General features: G+C 35.7%; 1 protein-coding gene across 3 annotated transcripts in view; it reads left to right on the forward strand.

The window, feature by feature from the left end:
- The window catches only part of PPP1CB (protein phosphatase 1 catalytic subunit beta), a 41,748-nt gene that overhangs the window by 20,356 nt on the left and 8,058 nt on the right, over positions 1-13,334 (forward strand). For all 3 annotated transcript variants that reach the window (XM_045979452.1, XM_045979453.1, XM_045979451.1), the window contains 4 exons: positions 1,070-1,201; positions 3,344-3,574; positions 5,700-5,804; positions 8,122-8,193. In XM_045979452.1, coding sequence (XP_045835408.1) covers positions 1,070-1,201; positions 3,344-3,574; positions 5,700-5,804; positions 8,122-8,193 — 540 coding nt within the window. The remainder of the gene's footprint in view (positions 1-1,069; positions 1,202-3,343; positions 3,575-5,699; positions 5,805-8,121; positions 8,194-13,334) is intronic.

Raw genomic sequence — 13,334 nt, forward strand, 5'->3', positions numbered from 1 at the left:
TGGGGACATAGAGAGATACAGTCTCTGCTTTCTTTTTTTAAATGCCTTTTTCAGTTAAGATTAAATGGGAGCTAGGAGTCTAGTTAGAGAGAGCCAGTGGAGAAGATAATAATGGGAGTCAATGATTACAATTTCAGTTCAGTAGGGCAAATAAGGAACTCCTCATGTAACATTCCTCCCCACGTCATTCCAGAAGTTACTTATTAGTTCATGGATTTTATTGCTCATTCATTTGAAAAGTGGCTTTTCTCCATCTAAATAGCTTTTAGAGTTTTTTAATATAATGCCTTACTGTAAACATAATCATTAAAATTTAATAACTGTCTGGTAGGTACCATTTAAATTTTGTTTTGTTTTGATTGGAAAATGGAGGGGGTTGGTTAGTTCTTAGGCTTGCTTCTAATAGTCCAAGGAAGTGTGTGAAAAAACGGAATCACCTGCCGACGGCTACTTTTTGTTTAATTTCCCTTTCTTCATAATCACTGGTTTTTAATGATGGGATTTTGGCCTTTTTCTAAATGTAAGACTTTGCTGAGAGAGTGCATTGTCCTCAAAGGTGCTGTCCCTGCAACCCTTTGGATCTCTTAGGCGGTGAGGTTGGCCCCTGGAGAACAAAGAGGACTGCGTTTCTTTGGCAGCAGCCTGGAGGAACATAATCAGGAACCAGCAATAATAGAGATGGAAGCCGGGGCGCCTGGGTGGCTCAGTGGATTAAGCCTCTGCTTTTGACTCAGGTCATGATCCCAGGGTCCTGGGATCAAGCCCCGCATCAGGCTCTCTGCTCAGCAGGGAGCCTGCTTCCTCCTCTCTCTCTCTCTGCCTGCCTCTCTGCCTACTTGTGATCTCTCTCTCTCTGTCAAATAAATAAATAAAATCTTAAAAAAAAAAAATAGAGATGGAAGCCAAAGATCACTGGATAGTCTTACTGTTAACCAAAGGACACCATAGGGTATCTGGTAGTTTGCTGCCTTTGTGACCTTCTTGATTTTTATGGGCATGACTTTTTTTAAGGATTATTATTTTGTAGATAAATTCTTAAAAACTGACCATTTTACTTATTGTTTAACAGTACGAGGATGTCGTCCAGGAAAGATTGTGCAGATGACTGAAGCAGAAGTTCGGGGCTTATGTATCAAGTCTCGGGAAATCTTTCTCAGCCAGCCTATTCTTTTGGAGTTGGAAGCACCGCTGAAAATTTGTGGTATGTAAATAGGTAGAGCTAGAAACAGTTTACTTGAATATCAGTTTTTCCTCCCGAATTTACATTGAAGGTAATCTAGAGAGAACATTTCAAAATTTATGTTTAAGATGATGGATAGGTTTGATTACATAAAACATAAAAATTAAAACTCATAAAATGATGTTACAGAGATTGCTATGAAAGATTGTTTCTTAGAAACAGGAAAGACAATACAATAGATTTTTTTTTAAAGACAGATTTTAGAAGAAATTCAAATGGCCAATAAACGTAAGATCCTCAGCCTCCCTAGTAATTAGTGAAATGCAATTTAAAAACAAATCCCAAACTGTAGTCAGATTGAAAAAAAAAATGTCTAAAACTGATAATCCAGTGTTGTCAAGGGTGTGGAAAAATAGGTATTCTGATATACCAGTTAAAAAAACACAAGAACAGAGTTTTAGGGGTCAGTATGGCAGTATCTATGATGTTCTACCTTTGTTATGATTTTATTTTGAAGGTGATATAACATTACAGTTTATATTACATATATTACAAATTTATATTTGGCTTCTGTCCAAAAACAAAAACTCACAATCTTAGGTTGAGTGGTCGCATTGTTACAGCCAGAAAAACTGTTGTATATGGGGCGCCTGGGTGGCTCAGAGGTTTAAGCCTCTGCCTTAGGCTCAGGTCATGGTCTTAGGGTCCTGGGATGGAGCCCCACATCGGGCTCTCTGCTCAGTGGGGAGCCTGCCCCCAGCCCCGCCTGCCTCTCTGCCTACTTGTGATGTCTCTCTCGTTCTGTGTCAAATAAATAAACAAATCTTAAAAAAAAAAAAAAAAACTGTTGTAAAGAAAGTATTTTTCTATAGTTCACATAACAGTGGAAAGTGGGGTAAGTACTGTATCATACTGGCTTTTGATTTGATAACTTGTAGTGGCTGTTAGTGTTTATGAAGTAGCTTTCATGGACTTAATCATCATCTTTTGCTCAATCAAAAATTATTTCTATATGTAAAAATTTTCATTGTCCTGCATGTTTCTTAGTGATCCACATTCATACCTTGTAAACTGCAGGTGTTTGATGTGCTCTTTAAATACTTTTTTTTGCTTTCTTCTGTGTTTAAGTAACGTGCTTAGTGCTTCTTGGCATAATACCTAACTAATAAAAGAAATTAGCTAAGGAAAAGTTTGTTAAAGATATGAATTAGCTTAGTGTATCACCTTTAAGTAAGAAGTAGCATGAAATTTTGTGGACGGGAGCCTGGCTGGCTTAGTTGATAGAGTTATGCAACTCTTGATCTTAAGGCTGTGAGTTCAAGTCCCATGTTGGGTGTAGAGATTACTTAAAAATAAAGTCTTTAAAAAAAGAAAAAGAAATTTTCTGGAAATGATCAGTCTTTTCTGTGACTCTAAACGAAGCAAATGTAGTTATTTATAACATCTTAAAATGATTCAAATTCTAAGGTACTCTTTCAGATGCTTTGATACAGAGAAAATTTGAGGGTAAGAAAAGTTAGTCATACTAAATATTTCTAAATTCTGGCTATTTGTGTCGCTTTTTGGTATAACAAAGTAACCTTTATTAAACTACCAGCTAATAAGGGTAACTGTATTAGTTATCTGTTGTATAACAGGTTACTCCACAATTTTATGCCTTAAAATTGCATGAATTTATCACCTCACAGTTTCAGTGTGTCAGGAATTCAGGCACAGCTTAGCTGTCTCCTCTAGTTCTGGGTCTCTCATGAGGCTGTGATCTAGGTGTCATCTGGAACTGCATTCATCTCAAGGCTCAGTGAAAGGATTCCATTACTTATGGGCCAGGGGATTGTGAGAACTTGGTTCCTGATGAGCTGTTGGCCGGAGACCTCCTTCAGTTCTTTGCCATGTGTTCTTCTCCGTAAGGCAGCCGGCTTCTGCATCAGGAATGAGAGAAGACAGAAGAGTACAAACACAGTGGAAGTCATGATCTTTTGCAACCCGGTCTCAGAAGTGACAGCCCTCCCCTCTTTTGCTGAATCCTGTTTGTTAGAAGCAAGTCACCAGATCCAGCCCACATTCAAGGGGAGATGATTACACAAGGGTGTAAACATTGGGAATCATTTGTAGTTGCTTCCCACAGTAACCAAGTGTTCTAAAATTGGCTTTTTCTATTTTCAGGAGATATTCATGGACAGTATACAGATTTACTGCGATTATTTGAATATGGAGGTTTCCCACCAGAAGCCAACTATCTTTTCTTAGGCGATTATGTGGACAGGGGAAAGCAGTCTTTGGAAACCATTTGTTTGCTATTGGCTTATAAAATCAAATATCCAGAGAACTTCTTTCTGTTAAGAGGAAACCATGAGTGTGCTAGCATCAATCGCATTTATGGGTTCTATGATGAATGTAAGTAAAAATAAAAATTTATTTTTTATTAATGGGAAAATTCCTTAATATTCCCTAATAGAATTTTGCAGTTCAAAAAATTCCTTTGATTCAGTTTTTTAAAAAATACAATTTATCAAGCATTGGACCAAGAAGAGTCTTTCATGGTAGAGGGCCTTGGAACTGGGAAACATGTTACTAATTAAACTGCTTCCTTGGGCTCTCCTTGGTTGTCTTATTTCAGGTTGACTGTGGCTTACACAACTGAAAGACCCACGTGTAACTAGTTTACAGAGTAAAATGTCCACATGAAACAGAGGGCACTATAGATAATAACCTCTACTTTTCTAGTGTCCATTAAGATTTTAGTTCTCAGCATTCTTAATGATATGATGGAAATTCTCATTGGCCCTGTGACATAAGAAATATTGAAAAGTTGTATGAAATTATTTAAAAGTTGAAGTTTAGTATTGAAATTTTAATCTATGCCTGTAAACCTAGAGATAAGGATACTAACTACTCTGGTGTATCTTACTGTACTCTTTTTCATCAGTAAAAAATCACTGATTTGTGTTTTGTAGTAGTTTTTTCCAAGTGTTATTACTAAATTACTACATTTGAATTTGGCCTTTTGCTTTTGTTAGACCATGGGAAAGAATATATATGTTTGGTTAATTATAATTTAGAACCAATTAAGTGATTTTCAAATTGAATTTATTGTTTTTTGGTGCTGAATTCTCCATTAGAACCTATTTTTGCTTTTTTCCAACCTTAAATATGGTAGAGTCCTTTCTCTTGGTAGAGTCCAAACTCCTATCTCCTTGGTTTATATAATCATTGATTTAACTGATGTTTGAGGAATTGTTATATACCAGGCACTACTTTAAACACTAAGAATGTAGTGCAGTGCACAAGACAGATGATCTCTGTTCTCATGGAGCTGTGTTCTAATAGGACTGATGCCACATTTGATTTTTGCATTGCATCTTTATTTCTGAGGTTCAGTGTATGGTTTCATCTGTTTAAATCAGACCAGTAGAGAGGAAGTGGCTTATAGTAGTACATCTGACTATAACCACTTTTATAAAGCTGTATCAGGAGTAGAGGTGCTTTCTTAAGGATATAGTATGGACTTGAATATCCTCAAGGATAGAAATGACATCAAATGAAATTGAGAACGGTTTTTAAATACTGCTTTTGAGTTTAAACACTGCCTCTCTGCCTACTTGTGATCTCTGTCAAATAAATAAATCTTTTTTAAAAAATACTGTAAGAAAATGAGTTTTTTGTCAATATGCAGGAAGAATTAGGTGGGGAAATGTTGAAAAAGGTAGATTGTACTTGCTGGGCGTGAGGTAAAAAATTATTTATTCTCTGCCAGAACATAAATCACTCTATTAATTGAAACATTTTATAGTAGATACTAATTATTTAGTTGTACTTTTTCACTGAGTGGCAATTATGGTATAAAAACTTAGGAAATTATTGCTTATGTGTTTCCTCCGTCCCCTGGGTTAGTTGCTGCAACTTACTGTCCAGTTCAGGAAAATCAAGTAACTCTAAAAAGGTGAACATACACTTGAGATTGTCTTTTTTTGTAGCTCTTTATGCTAGACTACAGGAAAATTATAGCCTTTGTGTGTCTCTATTTATACTTTCTGTAAGAGTGCCAAATTGTAATTCACTCAGAAGTGGATACCAATCAGGCACTTGGAAATTGTCCTTTCTTGGCAATAAATTTATGCTGTGTTACTCAGTGCATTAGAGTCAAAATGGACAGTCTCTAGAGGCACCCTCTCACTTCTGCTTATTTGGGTAGGTATTTAACGAATGTGCATATTGAATGGAAAAGATAAACGAGTAGTCTATTAGACTGTTTCAAAATTGCTTTATTATAGTGATCTTAAAAGACAAAAGTGTTTGATATATTCATTCCATAAAATACGTAGCACAGTCTTGCAGGCTTTTTTTAACTTTACAGGAAGGTGCTGAAAGTTAGTTTTTAAAAGTGTATAAGAAATATTTATTTGTTACAGAAAAAACAAAGTACTGTATAAAGAATAAAATTGAAATTATTCATAATCCTGTAGCTGTGAGATAACATGAAAATAGATTTATTTATTCTATTTGCTTATTCTTTTCACAGGCAAACGAAGGTTTAATATTAAATTGTGGAAGACCTTCACCGATTGTTTTAATTGTCTGCCTATAGCTGCCATTGTGGATGAGAAGATCTTCTGTTGTCATGGAGGTAAACTAATCCATAAACTTGCTTTATGGATTTTTCTTACTGCCCTAACATTGTTTAGAAAAGACCTATATAGTAACTAAGATGCATATTGTGGGAAAACAAAGCAGTGCAGGTGTGAAAACTCAAATCATTAGAACTGTTCTAAACATGGCTAAAATCTCTTTTAGTAATCAGAAATTTATGACTATTATATGTAATGAAAACGAAAATTTAGTTTAGTACTTGTCTCTAAGAATTTACATGCGAGGAGAATAACTAGTTTTCTTTGAAAAAATGTCTTTGCTTCAGTTTTGACAGAAGGATACCTCTACTGTTGGTAGAAATAAGAGGATCATGATGATTTTCCTGCCTATTTTAAATACCTTTCATCAGAATCCAAATGTAATTGGGTTTACTATTCCCAGTATGCCAAGAGTTCTGAGCTTTATGTAACGTGTCCAGTTTTGATAGAATAAGTTATTTCTTTTTAAGATTTTATTTGAGATAGACCGAGAGAGCAAGAGAGAGCATGGGCAGTGGGGTGGGGCAGAGAGAGAGAAGCAGGGCCCTACAGGGAGCCCAAGGCAGGGCTGGATCCCAAGACCCTGGGAATCATGACCTGAGTTGAAGGCAGATGCCTAACTGACCAAGCGACACAGGTGCCCCAGAATAATAAGTTATTCTGTGTGACTTGTTAAATAAGTGTATATGAAAGGTCATTTGAAAAACTAACATTATGTGTCTAGCAATTGGCTAGGTGCCATAAAAAGATACAGACTGTGTTTGATCTGCCTGTCTTGAGAAATTAAAAACCTGTTGACAAAATGTGTAATTCCAGAAGAGTAAGGGAAAGTATATTTCAGGGGCTTGGTTGACTCTTGATTTTGGCTTGGGTTGTGATCTCAGGGTCATGGGATCAAGCACTGTGTGGGGCTTCACAGTCAGAAGGGAATCTGCTTTTCTCCCTCTTCCTTCTCTCCCCCATGCACGCAAGCTCTCTCTGAAATAAAATAAATCTTTAAGAGAGAGATAAAGTGTATTTCAAAACAGATACTGTATAATGAAAGAGATTTAATTATGTCAAAGTATTTGTAGTGAGTAATTTTTATGAAGTCTGGAAAGGGAGAGAATTGTTGGGTAGATGTTTATGGAAGTGTGGGTTTTAGAGGGTAAGTAGACACTTTGGAGAGGTGAAGAGAACTTGAGACAGTCTTTTTTATGTTGTCTAGTTCAAGGAATGTGTGAGGACTGGCCTAACTAGAATGTCAAGTACATGTTGGTGAATGATAACGTATCAGATTATAGAGATTTGAATACTGAGCACAGAGTTTGTTGAATGGTTTAATTACCATATTGGGTTTTTGTATAGGGAAATAATTTAATGAAAATACTGTAAGGGGGCGCCTGGGTGGCTCAGTGGGTTAAAGCCTCTGCCTTCAGCTCGAGGACCCTGATATCCTGGGATGGAGCCCCGCATCAGGCTCTCTGCTCGGTGGGGAACCTGCTTCTCCCCACCCCGTCTGCCTGCCTTCTCTGCCTAGTTGTGATCTCTGTCTGTCAAATAAATAAATAAAATCTTTTTTTAAAAATACTGTAAGAAAATTGGTTTTTTGTCAATATGCAGGAAGAATTAAGTGGGGAAATGTTGAAAAAGGTAGATGGTACTTGTCTGGGCCTGAGGTAAAAAATGATTTATTCTCTGCTAGAACATAAATCACTCTATTAATTGAAACATTTTATAGTAGATACTAATCATTTAGGAAATTGTAGCTCTTGCACATTGGTATAGCTAAAAACAGAAATGTAGAAGTATGTGATGGCACTTGGATTTATCTATAAAAGAAATACTAGCTTATATTTATGTACCATTTTGTAAAGATTGCAGAGTGTTTTCATGTGCTTTTTCTTGCTTATCCTTCTGAAGCTTTTATGAAGATAATGAGCATATTGGAGTGGGATGTAGGAAGGTCTTATGGGATAGAATAAGGCATTTAAACTTGGAAGAAAACATGTTTAATGTTGGGTGGTAAGAAGTGATAGAAATGGTAAAAAGTATTGAAATTGGATATGTTCCTGTGGAAGGGCAGGGAATGGTTGGAAAGAAAGAAGAGTGGTAAGATTTCTTTCCTTGAGAAATCTTTTGAAATGAAAGGGAATTTCATTACCCTGGTAAGGAAAAGTGGATCCTAATCATAATGTTCAATTATATAAAGTAGGATAACAAAAAAAAAAACCTTAAGTATATTTAATTTCACGTAGTGAATCTACTTTAAATGCTTCTTTATTTGAGTGAAAAATTGCTTAGATGTCAATAGTATGACTCATCTTTTATTTATAGGACTATCACCAGACCTGCAATCTATGGAGCAGATTCGGAGAATTATGAGACCCACTGATGTCCCTGATACAGGTTGAGTGTATACAGAGAACTTTAATTAGTTGTTTTATGTAAAATGTTTACATAACAAATAATTTGAACCTTATTATATATTTAGTGTCAGTAGGATTGGTTTATGTAACAAATAATAAGAGCTTTTTAAATCATCAATAAGCTAATTAGAGGTTACTTGCAGTAATATATTTTACTGCCCACTGATTATTTCCCAAGGTGCAGTACTTTTAAATTTCATATGTAACCATAGTATAGTTCTGTTAAACTTAATATCACAAAAGATCTTGTTATTGACTTTCCTTACCTTCCTGTCATTGGCCTCATTCATATCAACATTGGCTATATCCTTCAAAGACTTGTTAAAAATTAGTCAAAAGTACGACACCTATCTGGCTCCGTTGTTAAAGCATGCAACTCTTGATCTCAGGGTCGTGAATTCAGATCCCAAGTTCAGTGTGGAGCCTACTTAAAAAGAATAAAATTTTAAAAATGTTTTTAAGGATTTTTTAGAATTTAATAAATTTTAAATCAAATAATCTTTCCTAGCTGAAGATACAATTGCCTTTTTAAAAATTATCTAGCAGTTTTCTGTTATTTTTTTGCATCTTTTGTATTTCAAATTTGGAGAGTTCAGAAAGTTGTAGAGATACTTGGTGAGTTTTATGAAAAAGTTGTGAAAGAATAATGAAAATTAACTCTTCAGACATTCAATAACTCTTAGGTAAGTGAAGCAAGTCAGAACAAAAGCAAATAAGTTCCAGTTGGGGATAAATTGCTGTATTGATTAACAAATGGGCCTAATGTAATTTTATAAATGAATTCTGGGCACAGTTGCCTAACTTTCCTTTTAGCTTTTAAATAGTAATTATTCATAGTTAAGTGCTAGTGTACATACTAAGATGTGTACTAAACGTGGCATTCATATCATAAAATGCTATAACTTACGAGTTGAATGCAGTAAGATTGTTCTGCTTTTCATTCACCTTTTGCTGAAAACATCAATACTTTTCTTTGTGCCATTTTCTGACACTGAATGTATGTGGTTTTTACAACACACCTCATTCTTCAGCTCTTAAGTGAGTGTCTGACAGTCTATTCAGTTCTGACACTAACTCCTGGAGTTACCCAGGATTCCACAGGGTAAGGGCTCCATTCCACAAGATTGTCCCCACTTAGGTTGTCAGCCTCAAGTGGGGTTCTCTGGAGACCCACACTACTGCCTAGCCAAAATGCTGGGATTCCCACAACTACCTCCGCAGATGCTTTACTTATATTCATCAGCTTATCATAAAGGGATACAACTCAGGACCTGCCAAGTGGAAGAGATTCATAGGGCAAGGTATGGGGAGGGGTTATTGGTTGGTGAAGAGCTTCCACACTCTTAGGCATCAGTGTGCTCAACAACTGAAAACTTCCCAAGTGTAGTTGTTCAAGAGTTTTCATAGAACTCAATTTCTAGCCTCCTCTCCAGAGGGAGGGGACAGCTGAAAATTCCAACCCTCTAATCATGTATTTGGTCTTTCTGTTGATTGGTCCCATCCTGAACGGCTTTAGGGGCTCTTGAATCATTTCATTAGCATAAATGCAGTGTGGTAGAAAGGGGCTCCTTATAAATAACAAAAGATAACCCTGTCAGTCAGGAAATTCCAGAGGTTTTAGGAGCTCTATGCCAGGAATGGGAACAAAGACCAAATGCATTATTATATCACACTGTCTTACTATTGCAACCATTAACAGGGGCACCTGGGTGGCCCTGTCAGATAAGCAGCCAACTCTTGATCTCAGCATTCTGAGTTCAGGCCATGAATAGGGTCTACTCTGGGCATGGAGCCTACTTAAAAAGGCATTAACATAAGCAAAACTGTCCCTTCAGTTTCTGCCAGACTTTTTTTTAATAAATTACATTAATGAATTAATTATCCCATTGTCATTTGTGTAATCAGACTCAACCTTTATGTATTGTATTCATCAATTCTCAATAGACTTGAATATCTTCAAAATGAGGGTGGTCTAGAAGTTCTTTTGCCTTAGGCTCTAGACTGCCATAGGGTCTAGAAATTCTTTGTATATTAAGATCATGTAAATGAAAAACCAAAAGTCTTGTAGCACATGATAAGAGGATTGCTTATACGTAGTTTTGTAAAGAGGATTTGATTATTCATAAGTACTGGTAAAAAATGGTAAATAAGGGGCGCCTGGGTGGCTCAGTGGGTTAAAGCCTCTGCCTTCGGCTCAGGTCATGATCCCAGGGTCCTGGGATCGAGCCCCACATCGGGCTCTCTGCTCAGCAGAGAGCCTGCTTCCTCCTCTCTCTCTGCCTGCCTCTCTGCCTAGTTGTGATTTCTCTCTGTCAAATAAATAAAAAATATTTTAAAAAAAAAATGGTAAATAAGGCTAAACTAGATGGTTACTCAGTACATTTCCTACTCTTTTTTTTTTCTTTCCATTTTCTACTCATATGATCCAGAATCTATAAAAAAGTAGTTATTAAAAAATATTCATGAGTGGAATACCTAAGCAAAACATGGCTAAACCTTTAAATTGAACTGTTAAGAACATGCATTTGGCTATTTGATTTCAAGTATGATTGAATTGTTTTGCTCAGTGTAGTGAAAGCCTGATAATATCACTCAAAATGCTACTTATGATTAAACGTCAGCCATTATAAACAGATGTATAGATCCTCTTGTCAATAAGCCACTGGCATTGCATTTTGTAGTAAGTTGCCTCATGACTAATTTGTGTAAGTAACAATTTGTTTTGAGTACAAAAGGGAAAAAAACATGCATTTTATCAGATTTTGATTATAATTATAGACTATATTTGACTAAACCTAATAGAAACTAGTATTTAAATAATGATAGGGCACGTTTTATCACTACATTGTATACTTGAAACTAATATAACATTGTAAGTTAATGATCATGGAATTTAAAAATAAAATAAATAGGGCACCTGGGTGGCTCAGACGGTTAGGTCTCTGCCTCTGGCTCAGGTCATGATCTCAGGGTCCTGGGATCGAGCCCTGCATCGGGCTCTTTGCTCAGTGGGGAGCCTGCTCCCCCTCCCCGCATCTCTCTGCCTACTTGTGATTTCTCTATATCAAATAAATAAAATCTTTTTTAAAAATAAAATAAATAATAGCCATTTATTTAAAATATGTTTTTTAAATAAGGTACAATATAAATACATATGTAAAGTCATTACATCTTCAGATTTTGTTAGTAGAGTTCATACGTAAGTCACTTTCAAGGATAAAACAAGTTTTTGAAATGCTGAAAATGGACATTTTAACACTTCGTATTCTCTGTAATCTTCAGAAGTTTATATTATGTATTATAAATTAATACATTTTTAAAAATAGCCAAATGATTATATGATGCTTGTTCTTTCAGAACTGAATTATAAAATGTTGAACTTTGACTCTGAGATTCTTGTCTTGGTTCCATTAAGGTTGAAAAATACCACATTGTTGTTATCGTTGTTTGATTTTATATACATCCAGACTGTCATATTTCCCAAGTAATTTGGAAAGCAACTGCATTCTAGTTTTATTGTCACCTTAAAATTAAAGATTAATATCTTGGCCTCTTGCTCATTGCTTCACCTGTAGAAACAAACTGGAAAAACTATAATTATAGAGTGCTGGTGGTGTGTTTGGGGGTGTGTGTGTGTGTGTGTGTTCTAAAGAATCATTTTGTGATTCTTTAAAAATCAGGAAGAGCTTGTAAATTTAGACCATCCCAGTGGGGTTTGTATGCTGGTGGACTTGTCAGGCATCATAGCAGGAGCTTAGAAAATAGTAATACAAATTAAGAGTACATTGCCACCAATTCTACAAGGTATTTTAGTAATTCCCCTATTAAGACAAACTATATCATGACTCAAAAAGAAGTTCTTTCCTGATAGAACCTGTATTATGAAGTTCATGAATCCCCCCCCCCACAAAAATCTTGAAACTGGCTTATTTTAAAAACAAATCATCCCTCAGCACTGATTTCTCCTTCCCTTAGCACTGTAGCTCTTACAAAAGTACTTAATATCATCATCTCAACATCCTCCCCTCTTCATCTCACTATAGTTTGACTTTTAACCATTTTCTTCTCATCCGTCAGCAACCTGCTTTCATTAAGGTCTGCTGATAAAATTATAAATGGCATATTTTTTGGTCTTTGTCCTGTTCCATTTATTCATTGTTCTTGAATCTTAACCATTTCCTACTCTTGGATAATTCTTACCCCTTTCAGGAGAGCTCTACTTTTCTAATCTCTTCCTTTTGTTTTGATTATTCCTTCCCAGTATTTTTTGCTCATTCCCCTTTCTCCTTCCTCTGCCTGCATATTAAATGTTTGCTTTCTTAGAGTTCATTTCTTAGTTTTCTCACTTGTCATCCCCAAGGTAGTCTGAGTCCCTCCTAAGATTTATACAATAATGAGTATGACGAAGATACTCAGATAAATATTTTTAGCTCTGACCTCTTTTCTTAAATGCTCAGAACTAAAGCCAGGGATCTGTTCTGATTTTGTTCATCTATATTTCATTTAAGTCCTCCAGACCTTTACAAAAAATGTTTTCTTCCTTCAATCACTAGGTCAAATACAGTTCCAGTGAAATCTTAGTTGGGTTCACAGAATTACACAAACTGATTCGGAAGTATGTATGTGAAAGAACAAAGGATTGAAAGTAACCAAGACAATCCTGAAGAAAAATACTAAGTGGAGATACAACCCCTACCAAATAATAAAGATGTGTTTAAAAGCTTTCTTACCTTATTGGCTTAAGAATAAATAAGACAGATTTTTAAAAAATAAATAAATAAAATAGATTAATTGAGTAGGTTGGCACCCAGAAGTAGTGTAAATAGCTTCAGTTCAGGAATGCTGCTGGGTCAGTTGCTTATCCACATGGAGAAACTATGTACAAAAATGAATAGCCTTTCCGTACATTGTATGCTTAGAGTGTGCTGTACACACATTTCCTATATGTGGAAAGAGTTGGAAAGTGCTATTTTTCAGCCAGGCAAAATTACATTTATATGGTTGGGCTAGCAAAGCATGGCTAAATTTGGTAGGCCAGGATATTAGGGAGCAAGTGATTGTTACTATTTATTAACGGGTAAAAAGGACACAAGAAGAAATGTGATAGAAGAAATGTAATAC

Source organism: Meles meles, chromosome 15 (assembly GCF_922984935.1).
Source record: "Meles meles chromosome 15, mMelMel3.1 paternal haplotype, whole genome shotgun sequence".
Lineage (NCBI taxonomy): Eukaryota > Metazoa > Chordata > Mammalia > Carnivora > Mustelidae > Meles > Meles meles.